General features: G+C 34.4%; 5 protein-coding genes across 7 annotated transcripts; 3 read left to right on the plus strand and 2 right to left on the minus strand.

Annotated features, from left to right (window-relative positions):
- Positions 1-35: 35 nt before the first annotated feature.
- On the minus strand, positions 36-2,370 carry LOC135131085 (antichymotrypsin-2-like). The gene is made up of 3 exons (XM_064058616.1): positions 1,153-2,370; positions 942-1,092; positions 36-892 (listed from the first exon to the last, which is right to left on the minus strand). The coding sequence occupies exons 1-3, from the start codon at positions 2,008-2,010 to the stop codon at positions 663-665; spliced, it is 1,239 nt and encodes a 412-aa protein (XP_063914686.1). The 5' UTR covers positions 2,011-2,370; the 3' UTR covers positions 36-662.
- On the minus strand, positions 1,911-3,844 carry LOC135131086 (intracellular coagulation inhibitor 2-like). The gene is made up of 4 exons (XM_064058617.1): positions 3,302-3,844; positions 3,096-3,246; positions 2,377-3,041; positions 1,911-1,999 (listed from the first exon to the last, which is right to left on the minus strand). Exons 1-3 carry the CDS (start codon positions 3,746-3,748, stop codon positions 2,887-2,889), a joined length of 753 nt encoding a protein of 250 aa, XP_063914687.1. The 5' UTR covers positions 3,749-3,844; the 3' UTR covers positions 1,911-1,999; positions 2,377-2,886.
- Positions 3,845-8,740: 4,896 nt separating this feature from the next.
- On the plus strand, positions 8,741-10,544 carry LOC135131025 (antichymotrypsin-2-like). Of its 3 annotated transcripts, none has more exons than XM_064058537.1 (4): positions 8,741-8,819; positions 9,146-9,989; positions 10,050-10,197; positions 10,247-10,544. In XM_064058537.1, the coding sequence occupies exons 2-4, from the start codon at positions 9,270-9,272 to the stop codon at positions 10,474-10,476; spliced, it is 1,098 nt and encodes a 365-aa protein (XP_063914607.1). In that variant the 5' UTR covers positions 8,741-8,819; positions 9,146-9,269; the 3' UTR covers positions 10,477-10,544. The 3 variants fall into 3 exon arrangements, with proteins under 3 accessions (XP_063914607.1, XP_063914606.1, XP_063914605.1); XM_064058536.1 differs by lacking the exon at positions 8,741-8,819 and having other exon boundaries at positions 9,089-9,683; positions 9,807-9,989; XM_064058535.1 differs by lacking the exon at positions 8,741-8,819 and having other exon boundaries at positions 9,089-9,989.
- A 440-nt stretch (positions 10,545-10,984) lies between these two features.
- Positions 10,985-14,574, plus strand: LOC135130963 (antichymotrypsin-2-like). Its single transcript, XM_064058454.1, has 4 exons — positions 10,985-11,266; positions 13,025-13,930; positions 13,987-14,137; positions 14,189-14,574. The coding sequence occupies exons 2-4, from the start codon at positions 13,073-13,075 to the stop codon at positions 14,416-14,418; spliced, it is 1,239 nt and encodes a 412-aa protein (XP_063914524.1). The 5' UTR covers positions 10,985-11,266; positions 13,025-13,072; the 3' UTR covers positions 14,419-14,574.
- A 1,465-nt stretch (positions 14,575-16,039) lies between these two features.
- On the plus strand, positions 16,040-17,563 carry LOC135130916 (antichymotrypsin-2-like). Its single transcript, XM_064058377.1, has 3 exons — positions 16,040-16,973; positions 17,029-17,179; positions 17,234-17,563. Exons 1-3 carry the CDS (start codon positions 16,116-16,118, stop codon positions 17,386-17,388), a joined length of 1,164 nt encoding a protein of 387 aa, XP_063914447.1. The 5' UTR covers positions 16,040-16,115; the 3' UTR covers positions 17,389-17,563.
- The last annotated feature ends 178 nt before the right edge of the window (positions 17,564-17,741 follow it).

A 17,741-nucleotide genomic window follows, 5' to 3' on the forward strand; every position in this document is an offset into this window, starting at 1 on the left:
ATTAGTGACAGTTCAGTTGTAGATTGAGATGCAGATCTTTGTAATGTGACGAATCAACATTGTCAGATTCGTTCAATCTATATTGTGACAAAATTGGATTAAAATTTGATCTACCAGTTCATAATATTCAGTTTTGCAGATTACTTTAACAAAAAGATATACTTGAATCAACATTCAAAGAAAGAAACATCTCCTCAACAGCTGGTTCAACAATTCCCTTCAAAGTAAACAGTTGCTAGAAAATTGAATACCTTGTATCTCTTATAAGAGAAGGATAACCATATTTTCGAGGTAAGCGCGAAAAAGCAAATCATTTCTGTTTTAGATTTTTGCACCAATTTAAATATCTGTTATAACAGTTTTCTAAATTATAAAACTATTATAAACAATAAAATTTCCTCTGAACACTTTTTTATTTTAATTTTTATTTCTACAATTATAGTAACAAAAGTACGATTTGCTATGGTATATAATATCATAAATATCGTGTAAATATATACTCTATGAACAATAAATATTTGAAACATTTTAATTCTCAACACATGCTTTGAATATCACATTATCTTTAAATATACACAGCCTGTTTTAGATTTCAGCAAAGAAACAAAATTAATCTTAGTTGGTTTTAATAAGTTTGCAGTTGAGTGGATGTTTTAGCACATTTAGAAAATTCGGTTTATAGTTTTGAAGGGTTTTCTCATGAAATTCACGAAATTACTCAAGACATCCCTCCTTACTGCTTCTTCAGGGTGGGCCAGTCTTCCATAAAATAAAACGTTTGGTTTTTCAAACAATCCGGCAACAATCATAAAAACCGCAGGATGGTCCACAATAAACTTCAAAATTTCTCGTTTTATTGGTGGGTTGCTTACCAGAACACACTCTCCTACAACTATACTATACATTAGTACGATTTTTTAAAATTTGATTAGCACATGTACCTGAAGCAGCAACAGCTTCTGACCCCTTTTCGTTAACCTCAATACAAGCTTTTTGAAGTATTTTAGTTACACACAAATTCTCCCCCTCCTCGAGTTCGATCGTCCCTCTAAAGTCGGCTTTGTCTTCGTCATAAATCACTTCAAGTCCAATCTAGAAAAAATCACAAACTGATGGACAATTTTACCTCGCTGATACCATCAGCACACATACCTCTTTCATCAAGTCATCCATTTCCATGGTCGTCTCGAATTTAAATTTTGGTAAAAACACATCCACTGCCGTATAATCCAATCGACTGAAAATTTCACTATGATTCATTTCAGACAGTAGAGCTTCCATTTCTCCAATTCCATTTTTATATACTGGTAGGAAGATCACCATGTAGATCTCCTCACCCTCATACGGCAAAGCGAGAATTTGAGACTTTAATTGTTTATTGTCGTTGTAAAAAACATATTTCCGACCATCCATCATTTGCACTTTGACCACATCCTGTTCGTTCAGATAAAAATTTCTCATCTTAGTCTTACGTTCAGAAAAAGGTATATCCCAGCTGCCTTTAAAATATATCGCGTTAAGAAGAAGCAAAGAAGTAGAAGCTATCAAATCGTCATCCACGATATCCTCAATTTTTCCGCGTGTTTTTTCAGCGACCCATTCGTTTATTTTTTTGACCGTAGCGCTCGTTTGATCAAAATCCAGGGATTGCACTTCCGAGTCAAAATACTTTTTGACCGTGTTTTCGAATGAGGATAAAAGTCGAAATTCTTTTCGAAGGTAAATTTTGAAAGCAGTGTGTAAAAGTGCGTTTTTTAATGACGTCAAGTTGCGCGTTATTTCTTGGTAACCAATTGCTGTGCTTAAGGGGTCAGGAATTTGAAGTACTTTTTGGATGGTTTCTAGTGTCTCGTTTCTGGATCCTTGGTACGCCATGGCGATGACAATGTGAAGACTGAACGGAGAAAAGAACACATTTCCGGGTGTCCGGGAAAGGATTTGGTAAATCTTGTTGGTGAAGGCGGCATTTCCTTGGAGAATTTCGTTGGTAAAATCTTGACTGGAAGCCATCAAAAGTTATTTAACACTGAAGAATGCTCCTCACGCTGTTGTTAATAGCTGCAATTGCAGAACAATTCAAACTAACCAACTTTGGAAATTTTCGGGACACATTGAGTTGATGAATTTAAAACAAATTAAATCCACAATTAGTTGCGTTGTTAACGAAATTAACATTGTGTACCTAAGTAATTCTGATTCGTTAAATAAAAAAGTCTGTATGATATTCAGCCTACGCTACGTTTAGAAGAAGCTTTTCTCGACTTTTCTACAGACAGCGCTTTTTGGTGGTAAAACTTTTCATCGTCTTTAGAAAGCTGCTGAATTATGATGTGATGCTTCATTATCTTTACGAAAGCAGCGTTACGAGTAACTCACCTCAGAAATCCCTAGATTTTTTTGTACCTACGATGACAGAGTTGTGCGTTATATAAAAATTATAGTGGACCAATCAATACTTTCCCCAAATATCAGAGAGCAAGTCTTCCAAGCGATTCACGCTTGCGTGGAATTGTCTTGTTTTATTGCTGGCAGTCCAGTTGTATATTGACATTTTGATTAAAACCAAACAATTTTGGAAGTTGCGAGTTCAAATTATAACGTTGTTAATTCGTGGCTAGGACCATTAAATTAACTATTCTTCAGGTGGATGCTATTACGGTGACATACAGAAATCGAAATGAGAATTTAGTTTAAGAAACAGATGTCTCGTACCAATTTATTTATAATAAATCCAATTATATATTTTTTATAAAACAAGAGTGTTTGTTTGCTACAATTTTACGTATCAAAATAACCAAAAACGACATGTAGTTGATCTTTAACTTGAGACCATTTAGTACATATGAATCAAATCAGTTTGCTTCACTGCGTTGCATTTCTTCTTAATTAGTACTTTGGGTGGTACAACCTTCCATAAAACAAAATGTTTGTGTTTTTAGGCTTTCCGGCAACAATCATGAAAATCGCAGGATGATCCACAACGAACTTATAATTTGACTTTTGTACGTACGTACAGCATACTTCGACTTGCATTTCTATAACTAAACTTCAAACATTAGCACGATCTTGTATTCGAGCATGATCAGAACACATACCTGTAACCACGGCCGCTTCTGCCCCCTTTTCGTTAACCTCAATACAAGCCTTTTGCAGAATTTTACTAACGTATAAATTTTGCTCAGCGCCTAATCTTATCATCTTCTTAAAATCGGCGTTCACTTCGTCGTACATCACAGCAAGCCCCATCTAGAAAAGTCACCAGTTTATACACAACCACCACATCGACCCTACCAAGACATACCTCTTTTACCACATCGTTCAACTCGATGGACGTCCCGAATTTAAACTTCGGTAAAGACACGTCCACTTCTCTTCGACGCAAGTTAGTGAAGATTTCACTAAGATCCATCTGACTCAACGCAGCTTCCAGGTTTCCAATCCCATTTTTTTCCTTTGGTAGTAAAATAACCATCTTGATCCCGTTATTACAGTAGGGCAAAACCAGAATTTGACAATTCAGTTGTTCGTCGAACTTGTAGGAAGCGTTTTTTCTACCCGTCATCATCTGCACTTGCACCACGCTCTCATCATTCAAATAAAAAGGCATCTCTCGAGTTTTATTTTCAGAAAAGGGTGAATCCCAGTCGCCTTTAAAATAGAGCGCGTTAAGAAGAAACAGACAGGAAGACATAACGGATTCTTTGGTGACGATCTGTCTGATTTTTCCGTGTGTATTTCGGCGACCCATTCGTTTGCCTTTTTTGCGGTTTCCGTTGGTTTTTTAAAATCGGCGAGTTCGACTTCTGAGTCAAAGTACTCTTTAACGGTACTTGCAAATGACGGCAAGAGTTGTTTTTCTTTGTCGAGGTAGATCTTGAATGCTGTATGTAAGAACCCATTTTTTAAGGATGTCAAGTTGCGGATTATTTTTTTGTAACCAATGGCCGTATTTAAAGGATCAGGAATTTGGAGCACTTTTTGGATATTTTCTAGTGTCTCGATTCCTGCTGCTTGGTAGGCCATGGCGAGAATAACGTGCAGACTGAACGGCGAAAAGAAAACATTTCCGGGTTTCCGGGAAAGGATTTGGTAAATTTTGTTGGTGAAGGCGACGTTACCTTGAAGAATTTCTTGGACAGGATTTTGATCAGAAGACATTTAAAATGATTTTACACCGAAGACCAGTTTTAGCACTGGTGTTGATAGTCGAAATTATAAGAATTCTGCATACGCACTAGCCGCTACCGACTTCAATTTAAAAATAAATTAATTCTAAAATTACAGCTGCTGTGTATTTTAACCTATAAATATTCTACACTCGAAAATTGGCATTTTTTACATAGTGCTGACATCTGTGTCTTGAGTACCACGAACGAAACAAATCTTCCAATATAGACGTAAATCATGTTTGCGGAGATGAAGCTAAATGTTTTGTGTACCGAAATAAAGTTAAATATTTACAAAATAAGATTGACTATGGTTCATAAAGTTCAAAAAAAATTTAAAATAAATGTTCGGTCACTTACAGCTAGTTTTGTCGATTTTTGTGACTCGGTTAATGCAGATAACTTTGATTTCGTTGGGATTAGCGAAACATGGCTTTCAAATAAGATTGCTTCTGCTGATGTAGGTCTGAATGGTTACAACTTATTTCGTATGGACAGACCCGATGAGCGAAGAGGAGGTGGAGTAGGTTTTTATGTAAGAAATAACATAAATTGTGATACTGTTAAATTTGACGTTGATCATAATGATTGTATGGAACATATGTGGCTTAAATATAAGGTTAATATACAAGCATTCTTATAGGAGTGATTTACAGACCGGAAGGTAATTTAATGAATACTATTAACTTAGTAGAAGATATTTTGTCCCAAGCAATACCAGAGTACGACATAGTTGCAATCGTAGGTGATCTTAACATTGACCTATTAAATATTACTAATGTGCTAACTGACTCTATGTCTAATTTTGACATGTTTCAAATTATCGATGAAGCTACTAGAGTCACTGTTACATCAACGACTTTAGTTGACCATATTTTTTTTAACAAACCGGGTTTAGTCTTGAACAAAGGTACGAAAAATGCAGACGCCATATCAGACCACAGACTGGTATTTGCTGAATTAAAAATTTGTTCGCCGATACAAAAACCAAAGTATATTACATTACGAAATTTAAAGCAAATAAATAATGATCTCTTTCAGTTAGACTTGTCAAGTATACCTTGGGATAATGTGATAATAAAGCAGCAGATATGATGAAATAGTGTAGACTTTTTTTAATGTCGGTAATAGAGTGTATGTATAATAACTTAATAACCAATACATCGGGTATGTTTCTGTTTTTGTCTTCGTTCGACACCACTGTATTTACAGTATTTAAGCAGGTATACGTTTCCGCCCCTGAAATCCCACGTACGGCATCCTTTGCCCACGTAAATACAGTATCTGGAATGAAGACAGAAACAGAAATAGTTTTACAACACCTTATCAAAATTAAAAAAAACCACTATGGTATTATTTGAAATTTATTGTTAAAGATTATATGGTCAGTTAGATGTGGGTCGTCGTATTCTTTAAAAAGTGACCTTCGTCAGTGAGTTCGTAATGCTTAATTAATAATTATATTCAGAGCGAAAAATACAACGGCTTTATTAGAAATACACCAAAGACAAGTTTTTTTCATTGTAATAATTTCTAAGAATTATTTCTGTAAACTTGTTCACTTGAAATCTTATTTTGTAAGTACCTGCTCGGCAAATTATAAATAGAACATCTGTAAGGTGACCAGATTTCAAAAGTCCGAAATTGGAACATTAGTTTCCATTTCCATCGTAATCTGATATATAACTGCTTTGAAAATTTTTAGTTGTAATATACTAACAGTACTGACATCAGCTGACATTTAAAACAGTGCTGACAACCGTATTGATACAAGTTTTGTTCCCAATTTTTCACAAAATAAAATTACTATTCATGAAAATTAGTGATTTATCCGAGGATTTACCTTTATTCTTATCAGATTTATAGAAATCGGAACATTCACGGAACGAATGTTTTAATCGGAACATTTATTGGACGAAATTTGAAATCGGAATTAGAGTACTGAAATCGGTACAGTTCCGATCAAATCGGAACGTCTGGTCACCTTAAACATCTGGGGTAATATAGGGAAGACCCAACGACACAAACAAAACCATAAAAATTCTTTGCCCATTGTCCCTGAAACGGGACAAGGTTTTGAAGAGTTCATTCGTCGAATTTTGATTTCAGAAAGACGTTTATAAAGCGATGATGGGTAGCAAAAAAATTAGAGAGTGGTTAATTTTGATTTTATTAAATTTATTTCATCTAATGAAAAAATAACGCTCAACTTCTGCATTTACTATCCACCAGATGTTTGGGGGGTGCAGTCGGACCTTTGTTGGTTTGGTTTGTCTATGAGTCGGACGATCCTTTTTTTCCGTATTTATGGTTATTGCACTTCACACTCACAGTGAAGCTGTCGAATTCCATTTGGCCATTTGGTTCACAACCACCGAACCTTTGTCGTGAATCCGTAACTCACTTCATTTTTAATGCAGTTTTGTGAAAATTGTGCCATTCAGTGTGGGTTGTATTTACACTAGGTAAGTTAATATAATCCTAATGAAGTAATCATTTTAATTTTGACATGCTTCTGTTGTTTTTGATAACTGTACGTAAATAACAGCAACAGTTTTTTCAGATAAGCTGGAAATACCACCATTAATCACTGAAGATACTCCCGCTGATTTTGAAGAACTTAGGGTGATTGTTTTTGAAAGTGAGGCGCTTTGCCATAACATGTTGCAAAGGTATGTTACTGCAATTCTTTATGAACTAGGTGCTAATGAACATTATTTTACTCTAGACTTGAAACAAATACAAAAAATATGTGCGAAACAAAAGAAATTCTAAAGGAAATGAGTGAACAAATCTCCAATATGAAAACGTCATCAAATGTGACAAATCAAAAAGAAAACAGTAATAGAAGATATGCCGCCAAGACCACAGGTAAACAAATTTTGAGGAATTAGAAGATTATCTCTACCTACTACAACAAGCAGGTTACTTTGTAAGTTAAAAAAAAACAATAAATTTATATGTACTCACATATAACACAATTTTGGATATTATATACAGGTAGATGCCTGTAATACTATAACACTTTTTAGCAACCTACTAAACATGACACATTTCGATTAACACGTTACATACATAGTGGGTTGCAGAAAAGTCTTATAGTGAAGCACCCTGTATGTTATACATACGCGGCGACTTTCAAATAGATTCGGAGAAAAAATCCTTTAATTGTCACACGGATTCAAAGTAATTAAATTGCTGCTCCAGTTTCAAGAAACAAATACGGAACATCTTGTTAAATGTAAATGATGCGGCAATGATTAAATTTTTTCTTTGTTTTTGCTGTGTGTTGCTTAGATGAAAACAAATGGCACTGAATGAGGTGTAGATCTTGATATTTTTTCCCCTGAATTAGGACTAGATAAAAGAAATTACTTAAAATTTTCTCTACTTCGTGATGTTGTGGTTTTATTTTCCGAACTTATTTCAGAGTCACTCGATATATACACATTAAAATATTTTCTTCTTTTCTTATTTCAGGAACTGCTATTGTCCCAGATAGGTGGTAATGGAAAAAAGAACAATGTGGGGCGTGTATTAAAAAAAAAAAAAAAAATCAGCGAATTTGCTGTAGCTTGTTTGTTCGGTTGGAAAATTCCAAAATGACTGGGACAAAAACAATGAATATCATGAAAGGTATTTTTTTTGCAATAAATATGATTATTGCAGTTTTTATTTGTGAAGAAATTACAATGAAGACTCATTCCGCAATAGAAAAAGAAGTAGAACAACGCTGCTCAGAGTGGCTACGGCATTCTAGTCAACGCCTGAAGAAAGAAAAAACAACGACAGTTTATGGTTTCTGTGTCTTTTTTTAAGTGTAAATTATATTGTATTATTTTCGAATTAGGAAATCATATATAATATTTATTTATTTATATTATGAATTTATATTAATTTTTGTATTTTATTACTTATTACATATTATATTTTTTCAAACATTGAATAAAATAATAATTTACTGTAAGCTCTAAATTTTACTCTCCATATCCATATCCCTAAATGGTAACTAGACTTTTTGAAATGTCTATTCATATCGCATAGATCATGTTAATAAAATATACTGAGAGTCATATGTTTACGATGTTGCGATATATACGTAACGTCTATGTCCATTTAATACGTTATATTGGCGTTTGAAATAAAACGTAACAGATACATCAAAATATAGACAATCTAGCGACATACTAACACAACGTTATGATGATGTACCAACGAGCACGTCTCTAGTCTGAAACAATGTGGATGTCACCAGTATGTTACAAGCATAGATCACTGTTGATTACATTACATACCACAGGGAAAGCAAATGTACCCAGTTTGGGATGTAACAGCTAACAAGTTCGTAGGCAGAGTTAAGTGTGTTTACTGGGTATCATCCATCTAAAGAATTGTGAATTTAATGGTCCTAGTAGCCCCCAATTAACAACGTTATAATTTGGACTCGCAACTTCAAAAATTGTTTGTTTTTAATCAAAATGTCAATATACAGCTGGACTGCCACCAATAAAACAAAACAATTCCACGCAAGCGTGAATCGCTTGGAAGACTTGCCTTCTGAGATTTGGGGAAAGTATTGATTGGTTCACTATGATTTTTATATAACGCACAACACTGTCATCGTAGGTACAAAAAAATCTAGGGATTTCTGAGGTGAGTTACACGTAAGGCTGCTTTCGTAAAGATAATGAAGCATCACATCATAATTCAGCGGCTTTCTAAAGACGATGAAAAGTTTTACGACCAAAAAGAGCTGTCTGTAGACAAGCCGAGAAAAGCTTCTTCTAGTCGTAGGCTGAACATTATACAGACTTTTTTATTTGACGAATTAGAATTACTTAGGTACACAATGTTAATTTCGTTAACAACGCAACTAATTGTGGATTTAATTTGTTTTAAATTCATCAACTGCACTTTTAGCTATTAACAACAGCGTCAGGAGCATTCTTCAGTGTTAAATGACTTTTGATGGCTTCCAGTCAAGATTTTACCAACGAAATTCTCCAAGGAAATGCCGCCTTCACCAACAAGATTTACAAAATCCTTTCCCGGACACCCGGAAATGTGTTCTTCTCTCCGTTCAGTCTTCACATTATCATCGCCATGGCGTACCAAGGATCAGGAAACGTGACTCTAGAAACCATCCAAAAAGTCTTTCAAATTCCTGACCCCTTAAGCACAGCAATTGGTTACCAAGAAATAACGCGCAACTTGACGTCATTAAAAAACGCACTTTTACACACTGCTTTCAAAATTTACCTTCGAAAAGAATTTCGACTTTTATCCTCATTCGAAAACACGGTCAAAAAATATTTTGAGTCGGAAGTGCAATCCCTGGATTTTGATCAAACGAGCGCTGCGGTCAAAGAGATAAACGAATGGGTCTCTGAAAAAACACACGGGAAAATCGAGGATATAGTGAATGACGATTTGATAGCTTCTACTTCTTTGCTTCTTCTAAACGCGATATATTTTAAAGGCAGCTGGGATATACCTTTTTCTGAACGTAAGACTAAGGTGAGAAATTTTTATCTGAACGATGACGATGTGGTGAAAGTGCAAATGATGAATGGGGTGAAATATGTTTTTTACAACTGCAATAAACAATTAATGTCTCAAATTCTCGCTTTGCCGTATGAGGGTGGGATCTACATGGTGATCTTCCTACCAGTATATAAAAATGGAATTGGAGAACTGGAAGCTCTACTATCTGAAATGAATCATAGTGAAATTTTCAGTCAATTGGATTACACGGCAGTGGATGTGTTTTTACCAAAATTTAAATTCGAGACGACCATGGAAATGGATGACTTGATGAAAGAGGTATGTGTGCTGGTGGTATCAGCGAGGTAAAATTGTCCATCGATTTGTGATTTTTTCTAGACTGGACTAGAAGTGATTTATGACGAAGAGAAAGCCGACTTTAGGGGGATGATCGAACTCGCAGAGGGCGAGAACTTGTGCGTAACTAAAATACTTCAAAAGGCTTGTATTGAGGTTAACGAAAAGGGGTCAGCTGTTGCTGCTCCAGGTACATGTACTAATCAACTGTTAAAAAATCGTACTAATGTTTAGTATAGTTGTAGAAGAGTATGTTCCGGTAGGCTTCCCAAAAGTAAAACGAGAATTTGTGAAGGTTATTGTGGACCATCCTGCCGTTTTTATGATTGTTGCCGGATTATTTGAAAAACCAAACGTTTTATTTTATGGACGACTGTCCCACCCTGAAGAAGTAACAAACAGTGGTATCTTGAGTGGTTTCGTGAATTTCGTGAGAAAACCCTTCAAAACTATAAACCGAATTTTCTAAATGGGCTAAAACAGATTGGGCATCTTTCAACTGCAAACTTATTAAAACCAACTAAGATTAATTGTGTGATATTCAAAGCATGTGTTGAGAACTAAAATGTTTCAAATATTTATTGTTCATAGAGTATATATTTACACGATATTTATGATATTATATACCATAGCAAATCGAACTTTTGTTACTATAATTGTAGAAATCAAAATTAAAATAAAAAAGTGTTCAGAGGAAATTTTATTGTTTATAATAGTTTTATAATTTAGAAAACTGCTATAACAGATATTTAATTTGGTGCAAAAATCTAAAACAGAAATGATTTGCTTTTTCGCGCTTACTTTGAAAATATGGTTATCCTTTTCTTATAAGAGATATATGGTATTTAATTTTCTACTTAATGCAATCAAATCAACCGTTTGCTTTAAAATGAATTGTTGAACCAGCTGTTGAGGACATGTTTTTTTCTTTGAATGTTGATTAAACCAGATCTTTTGGTTAAAGTAATCTACAAAATTGCATATTATGAACTAGTACGATAGATCAAATTTTAATCCGATTTTTTTCAATATAATTTAAACAAATCTGACAATGTCGATTCGCCACATTACAATGATCTGCATCTCAATATACAATTGAACTGTCAGTAATAAAACTAAACACAATTCCACGCAAGCGTGAATCGCTTTGAAGACTTGCTCTCTGGTGTTCAACGAAAGTATTGACTGGTTCGGTGTCATTTTTGTAAAACCCACAACACTGTCATCATAGGTACAAACAAAATTTAATGATATCTTGGGTGAGTTAAAACTGCTTTCGTAAAAATAATGAGGCAAGACTTGATGATTTACTTTAGCAGCTTCCTAAAGATGATGAGAAATTTTACCATCACAAAGAACTAGACTACCCGAGAAAAGTTTCTTCTAAACGTAGAGACTTTTTTATTTGTATTTATGTGTTGTGTATTTAACAGTTTATCCATATTTCCTTACAAAAATTTACAATTTTAAACGTGTTTTAGGTTTCTAAGAATACAAAAATTAGTACAATTGAGATCGGGTGGGTGGGCGGGCTTATATTTCCGCTTTTTTTCTTAATATACATAGTATTCTTTGTACAACACAATACTCAAAAACATGTTTTTAATTTCTTGTAAAGAAATAAGTATTTTGCAGTTAAGCTCCGCCCCCTTGGTTCACGGCGAATAAAAAATCATTACAATAGAGACAGGGCGGGTGGGCGGGCTTACATTTTGCCTTTTTGTTTTAATATGTGTAGACTTCTTTTCACAACATGAAACTTAAAACATGTTGGAAATGGAAAATTTGTATAAGGAAATGTCGATTTTGCAATTTTACCATTTTAACTATGTTCTGAGTTTCTTGGTGCGAAAAGATGGCTACGTATATTAAGAAAAAAAAGACAAAATATAAAAAAAAGCCCATGAAATCCAAAAGAGGAAGTGTGTGGGGTTAGTTTTAACTTTTCCTCTAGATTCAAATGTTTATCAATATAAAACCCCCTTTTTGTCCAATAAAATGAGTAATCAGGAGAAAAACCGGGTGGATGGGCGGGGCCATTTTGAATTTTTATAAGTGCATTTGGCCACACGACAAATTAAAATTCAATTTCCATTTAATCAAATAAGCCAAAGAAATTCACTTCTTCACTTTTCGATCCCACCGTTCTTCAATATAAAATACACTTTTCGTCCAATAAAATGAGTAACCAAAGAGAAAACCGGGTGGGTGGGCGGGGCCACTTTGACTTTTTTAAGCCTAGTTCTTCACTTGACGCAATAAAATTCGGTCTTCATCTAATCAAAAGAACCAATGAAATTCGAAAGCGAAGGTGGGTGGGATTAGTGTTGCCGTTTTTGTCTAGATTCCATAGATTATTACCAGAAAATCCTTTTTGTGTCCAACAAAATGACCAAGTAAGTTGCGGGGCCATTTTAAATTTTTTTTAAGGATACATTGGACAAAATATAATTCAATTTTCATCTCATAGTTAATACAACAAACCAATGAAATACAGATGCGCAGTTGGGTGGAGTTAATTTTAAAGACATTTTTACCTATTTTCTATTGCTTGTCATATAAAATCCACAACCAATAACTTGAGTGATTAATTTCATTGGCTCTTAATTGAAGACGAATCTCATCTCGACAAATATGATATTCTGTAACACACAAGAGTGAAATTATTTTATATGGTTTGTGGATTTTCTGGACAATGTTTTACAAATTTAATAAAACACATTTTTTGTGTTTATTTAATAAGTATAACGATTTAGTTTCTACCAGATAAAATTCCACGTTATTAATATTAAGACAGGTAATATTATTATGTTATTAACACTGTTATAATTTTGAATGCATATATCAAATTCTGTTGTATGTTGACCATTTTTTATAAACAACTCTCAACTACTGTAGTTGATCTCTATATTTTCGTCGTTTTTTAAAATCAAAAATATTTCTTCCTTCATCAACTTACCATGACCTCAAACTGTGTCCCGAAAATCTCCAAAGTTTGAATTTTTCTGCACTTTCAGTTATTAACAACTGTGTGAGGAGCATTCTTCAGTGTTAAATAACTTTTGATGGCTTCCAGTCAAGATTTTACCGAAGAAATTCTCCACGGAAATGTCACCTTCACCAATAAGATTTACCAAATCCTTGCCCGGAAACCCGGAAATGTGTTCTTTTCTCCGTTCAGCCTTCACATTATCGTCGCCATGGCGTACCAAGGATCACGAAACGTGACTCTAGAAACCATCCAAAAAGTACTTCAAATTCCTGACCCCTTAAGCACAGCGATTGGTTACCAAGAAATAACGGGCAACTTGACATCATTAAAAAACGTACTTTTACACACTGCTTTCAAAATTTACCTTCGAAAAGAATTTCAACTTTTATCGTCATTCGAAAACACGGTCAAAGAATATTTTGAGTCTGAAGTGGAAGCCTTGGATTTTGATGAAACGAGCGCAACAGTCGAACAGATAAACGAATGGGTCTCTGGAAAAACACACGGAAAAATCAAGAATATAGTGAATGACGATTTGATAGCTTCTACTTCTTTGCTTCTTCTTAACGCGATATATTTTAAAGGCAACTGGGCTGTACCTTTTTCTGAAAATAAGACTAAGGTGAGATATTTTTATCTGAACAATCGCGATGTAGTGAAAGTGCAGATGATGGAAGGTCGGAAACATGGTTTTTACAACGACAATAAACAATTAAAGTCTCAAATTCTCGCTTTGCCGTATGAGGGTAAGGAGATCTACATGGTGATCTTCTTACCAGAAGATAAAAATGGGATTGGAGAACTGGAAGCTCTCCTATCTGAAACGAATCATACTGAAATTCTCAAGCAGTTGAATCTTGTAACAGTGGACGTGTCTTTACCAAAATTTAAATTCGAGACGACCATGGAGATGGATGACTTGATAAAAGAGGTATGTTCGAGTGGTATCAGCAGGTAATTGTGCATCAATTTGTGATTTTTTTCTAGATTGGACTTGAAGTGATTTATGACGAAAATGAAGCCGATTTTAAAGGGATGATCGATCTCGAAGAGGGAGAGAATTTGTGCATAACAAAAATACTTCAAAAGGCTTGCATTGATGTTAACGAAAAAGGATCAGAAGCAGCTGCTGCTTCAGGTACATGAACTGTTTACATCTTATAGAACATGGTATTAATGTTTGGTATAGCTGTAGGGGCGATTGTTCTGTATTCTAGTAAAAGGAGGAAACAGAAAATTTTTAAATTTGTTGTGGACCATCCTGCCGTTTTTATGATTGTTGCCGGATTGTTTGAAAATCCAAACGTTTTATTTTATGGAAGACTCTCCCACCCTGAAGAAGTAACAAGTAGTGATATTTTGAGTGATTTGGGAAATTTCATGAGAAACCCCATAATAACCATAAACCGACTTTTCTAAATGTGCTAAAACATCCCCGCGCTAGATTGGGCATCGTTTCAACTGCAAAGTTATTAAAACGAACTAAGATCAACTTTGTTTTTTTGTTCAAATCAATACAAGCTATGTATTTTTATAAAATATTGTTTCTTATTATTTAAGTAACCTACTCTCACTTCTTATGTCCTCATGATATTTTCTAAATTAAAAAATTAAAAAACCAAATTTTCCAGTATAATAGAAATTTATACATAATACATTTATATAAAATTTATTATAACGTATTTTATATACCACATTGATGTAGTAAATCGTATTAAACTTATTATAATTGCAGAAATGAAAATTAAGATAAAAGAGTATTCAACAAAAAATAGCAAAAATTATAATAATAATTAACAAAAACAAGACCAATTCATAAAGCACAAGTACAGGAACACTTTATTTTATAAAATTGATGAGTTGGAGGGATGATTAAGGCAAATTTTGGTAAGCATTTCACAATCTACACTCTACTTTAGGAGACTCATCTGGATCTGCAAATAAATTAATTAATAAAAAATAACTGTATTTTTGTTGTAACAAGAAACTGGATTAGGTCGCTCCAACTGAAAAATTGACAAGTTAAATGAGTTTAAATTTAGTGCCAATTAGTTATTTCCGTAAAGTGGAAGATTTAAGATGATTACTTCAAAAAAGTTTCTTGTTGTCGAAAAAAGTCTATACATATTAAGAAACAAAGGCAAAATGTTACCCCGCCCACCCACCCTATCTCAATTGTGATGATTTTTTTTATTCGTTGTGATCCAAGAGGGCGAAGCTTAACTGCAAAATCATTAGTTCTCTGCGAGAAACTAAAAACTTGTTTTTGGATATCAGATCGAGGGGCGGGGCTTAATTGCAAGATCCATATTTGTCTACAAGGATTTCGAAATTAAATTCCGCTCCGTTGGTTCTCGACGATTAAAAAAAATGGTCACAATTGAGACAGGGTGGGTGGGCGAGGCTTATATTTTGCCATTTTTCTTAATATACACAGTCGTCTTAAAACATTTAAAATGGAAAATTTATATAAGGAAATATCGATTTTGCAATTAGGCTCTGCCCGTCAAATACAAAATTCATATTTCCTTGCAAAAATGTACCATTTTAACCATGTTTTTTTCTTGTTGTCTCTATTGGAGCATTGGTCTGTTAGACGATAAACTATTATTATTACTATTGTTATTTTTAAAAATTCTCATCAGGCGTTACGCACAGGTATGCTTATTATAGATAATTTAATGAACCATCTTTTACAAAACGTTGAACCAAATTTGAAACAAAAATTTGCTCGTTGTTTTGGCAACTTTTACCTTCACAAATGTATTTGCTTGTGGAAGAAATATATAATTCGTTCCCCAACTATCAGGTATCAATTATTGTTTTCCGAAACTTTTTTCTAGAAATCATTGCGGTAAAAATGTTTTGGTGACGTTATAAACAGATGTCAGCACTATGTAAAAAATGCCAATTTTCGAGTGTAGAATATTTATAGGTCGCAATAAAAAATAGTCTACCAAGAACTATATTTAGTTGCGAAATACACAGCAGTTGTAATTTTGGAGAAATTTATTTTTAAATTGAAGTCGGTAGCGGCGAGTACGTGTGCAGAATATTTATAATTTCGACTAACAACACCAGTGCTAAATCTGATCTTCTGTGTAAAATCATTTTAGATGTCTTCTGATCAAAATCCTGTCCAAGAAATTCTCCAAGGTAACGTCGCCTTCACCAACAAAATTTACCAAATCCTTTCCCGGAAAGCCGGAAATGTTTTCTTTTCGCCGTTCAGTCTCCACGTTATTCTCGCCATGGCCTACCAAGCAACAGGAACCGAGACACTAGAAAGAATCCAAAAAGTGCTCCAAATTCCTGACCCTTTAAACACGGCCATTGGTTACAAAAAAATAATCCGCAACTTGACATCCTTAAAAAATGGGTTCTTACATACGGCATTCAAGATCTACCTCGACAAAGAAAAACAACTCTTGTCGTCATTTGCGAGTACCGTTAAAGAGTACTTTGACTCTGAAGTCGAACTCGCCGATTTTAAAAAACCAACGGAAACCGCAAAAAAGGTAAACGAATGGGTCGCCGAAAAAACACACGGAAAAATCAGACAGATCGTCACCGAAGAATCCGTTATGTCTTCCTGTCTGTTTCTTCTTAACGCGCTCTATTTTAAAGGCGACTGGGATTCACCCTTTTCTGAAAATAAAACTCGAGAGATGCCTTTTTATTTGAATGATGAGAGCGTGGTGCAAGTGCAGATGATGACGGGTAGAAAAAACGCTTCCTACAAGTTCGACGAACAACTGAATTGTCAAATTCTGGTTTTGCCCTACTGTGATAACGGGATCAAGATGGTTATTTTACTACCAAAGGAAAAAAGTGGGATTGGACACCTGGAAGCTGCGTTGAGTCAGATGAATCTTAGTGAAATCTTCACTAACTTGCGTCGAAGAGAAGTGGACGTGTCTTTACCAAAGTTTAAATCCGAGACGTCCATCGAGTTGAACGATGTTGTAAAAGAGGTATGTATTGGTAGGGTCGATGTGGTGGTTGTGTATAAACTGGTGACTTTTCTAGATGGGGCTTGCCGTGATGTACGACGAAGTGAACGCCGATTTTAAAAAGATGATAAGATTAGATGCCGGACAAAATTTATACGTTAGTAAAATACTGCAAAAGGCTTGTATTGAGGTTAACGAAAAGGGGGCAGAAGCGGCCGCGGTTACAGGTATGTGTTCTGATCATGCTCGAATACAAGATCGTGCTAATGTTTGAAGTTTAGTTATAGAAATGCAAGTCGAAGTATGCTGTACGGACGTGGTAAAGTCAAATTATAAGTTCGTTGTGGATCATCCTGCGATTTTCATGATTGTTGCCGGAAAGCCTAAAAACACAAACATTTTGTTTTATGGAAGGTTGTACCACCCAAAGTACTAATTAAGACGAAATGCACCGCAGTGAAGCAAACTGATTTGATTCGTATGTACTAAATGGTCTCAAGTTAAAGATCAACTACATGTCGTTTTTGGTTATTTTGATACGTAAAATTGTAGCAAACAGACACTCTTGTTTTATAAAAAAATATATAATTGAATTAATTTTAAATAAATTGGTACGAGACATCTGTTTCTTAAACTAAATTCTCATTTCGATTTTTGTATGTCACCGTAATAGCATTCACATGAAGAATAGTTAATTTAATGGTACTAGTCGCCAATTAACAAAAATTGTTTGTTTTTAATCAAAATGTCACTATACAACTGGACTGCCAGCAATAAAACAAGACAATT

This window comes from Zophobas morio, unplaced genomic scaffold (assembly GCF_036711695.1).
Source record: "Zophobas morio isolate AGI-343-1 ecotype UQ-CSIRO unplaced genomic scaffold, CSIRO_AGI_Zmor_V1 ptg000018l, whole genome shotgun sequence".
NCBI lineage: Eukaryota > Metazoa > Arthropoda > Insecta > Coleoptera > Tenebrionidae > Zophobas > Zophobas morio.

Excerpts from the sequence above, each read along its gene's own strand:
- LOC135130963 (XM_064058454.1), top strand. The coding sequence starts at position 13,073 with ATGGCTTCCAGTCAAGATTTTACCGAAGAAATTCTCCACGGAAATGTC. Across the intron at positions 13,931-13,986 it reads TGGATGACTTGATAAAAGAG|ATTGGACTTGAAGTGATTTA; the intron begins GTATGTTCGAGT and ends ATTTTTTTCTAG. Across the intron at positions 14,138-14,188 it reads AGAAGCAGCTGCTGCTTCAG|CTGTAGGGGCGATTGTTCTG; the intron begins GTACATGAACTG and ends TGTTTGGTATAG.
- LOC135131085 (XM_064058616.1), bottom strand. The coding sequence starts at position 2,010 with ATGGCTTCCAGTCAAGATTTTACCAACGAAATTCTCCAAGGAAATGCC. Across the intron at positions 1,093-1,152 it reads TGGATGACTTGATGAAAGAG|ATTGGACTTGAAGTGATTTA; the intron begins GTATGTGTGCTG and ends GATTTTTTCTAG. Across the intron at positions 893-941 it reads AGAAGCTGTTGCTGCTTCAG|TTGTAGGAGAGTGTGTTCTG; the intron begins GTACATGTGCTA and ends TGTATAGTATAG.
- LOC135130916 (XM_064058377.1), top strand. The coding sequence starts at position 16,116 with ATGTCTTCTGATCAAAATCCTGTCCAAGAAATTCTCCAAGGTAACGTC. Across the intron at positions 16,974-17,028 it reads TGAACGATGTTGTAAAAGAG|ATGGGGCTTGCCGTGATGTA; the intron begins GTATGTATTGGT and ends TGACTTTTCTAG. Across the intron at positions 17,180-17,233 it reads AGAAGCGGCCGCGGTTACAG|TTATAGAAATGCAAGTCGAA; the intron begins GTATGTGTTCTG and ends TTTGAAGTTTAG.
- LOC135131025 (XM_064058535.1), top strand. The coding sequence starts at position 9,135 with ATGGCTTCCAGTCAAGATTTTACCAACGAAATTCTCCAAGGAAATGCC. Across the intron at positions 9,990-10,049 it reads TGGATGACTTGATGAAAGAG|ACTGGACTAGAAGTGATTTA; the intron begins GTATGTGTGCTG and ends GATTTTTTCTAG. Across the intron at positions 10,198-10,246 it reads GTCAGCTGTTGCTGCTCCAG|TTGTAGAAGAGTATGTTCCG; the intron begins GTACATGTACTA and ends TGTTTAGTATAG.
- LOC135131086 (XM_064058617.1), bottom strand. The coding sequence starts at position 3,748 with ATGGGTCGCCGAAATACACACGGAAAAATCAGACAGATCGTCACCAAA. Across the intron at positions 3,247-3,301 it reads TGAACGATGTGGTAAAAGAG|ATGGGGCTTGCTGTGATGTA; the intron begins GTATGTCTTGGT and ends TGACTTTTCTAG. Across the intron at positions 3,042-3,095 it reads AGAAGCGGCCGTGGTTACAG|TTATAGAAATGCAAGTCGAA; the intron begins GTATGTGTTCTG and ends TTTGAAGTTTAG.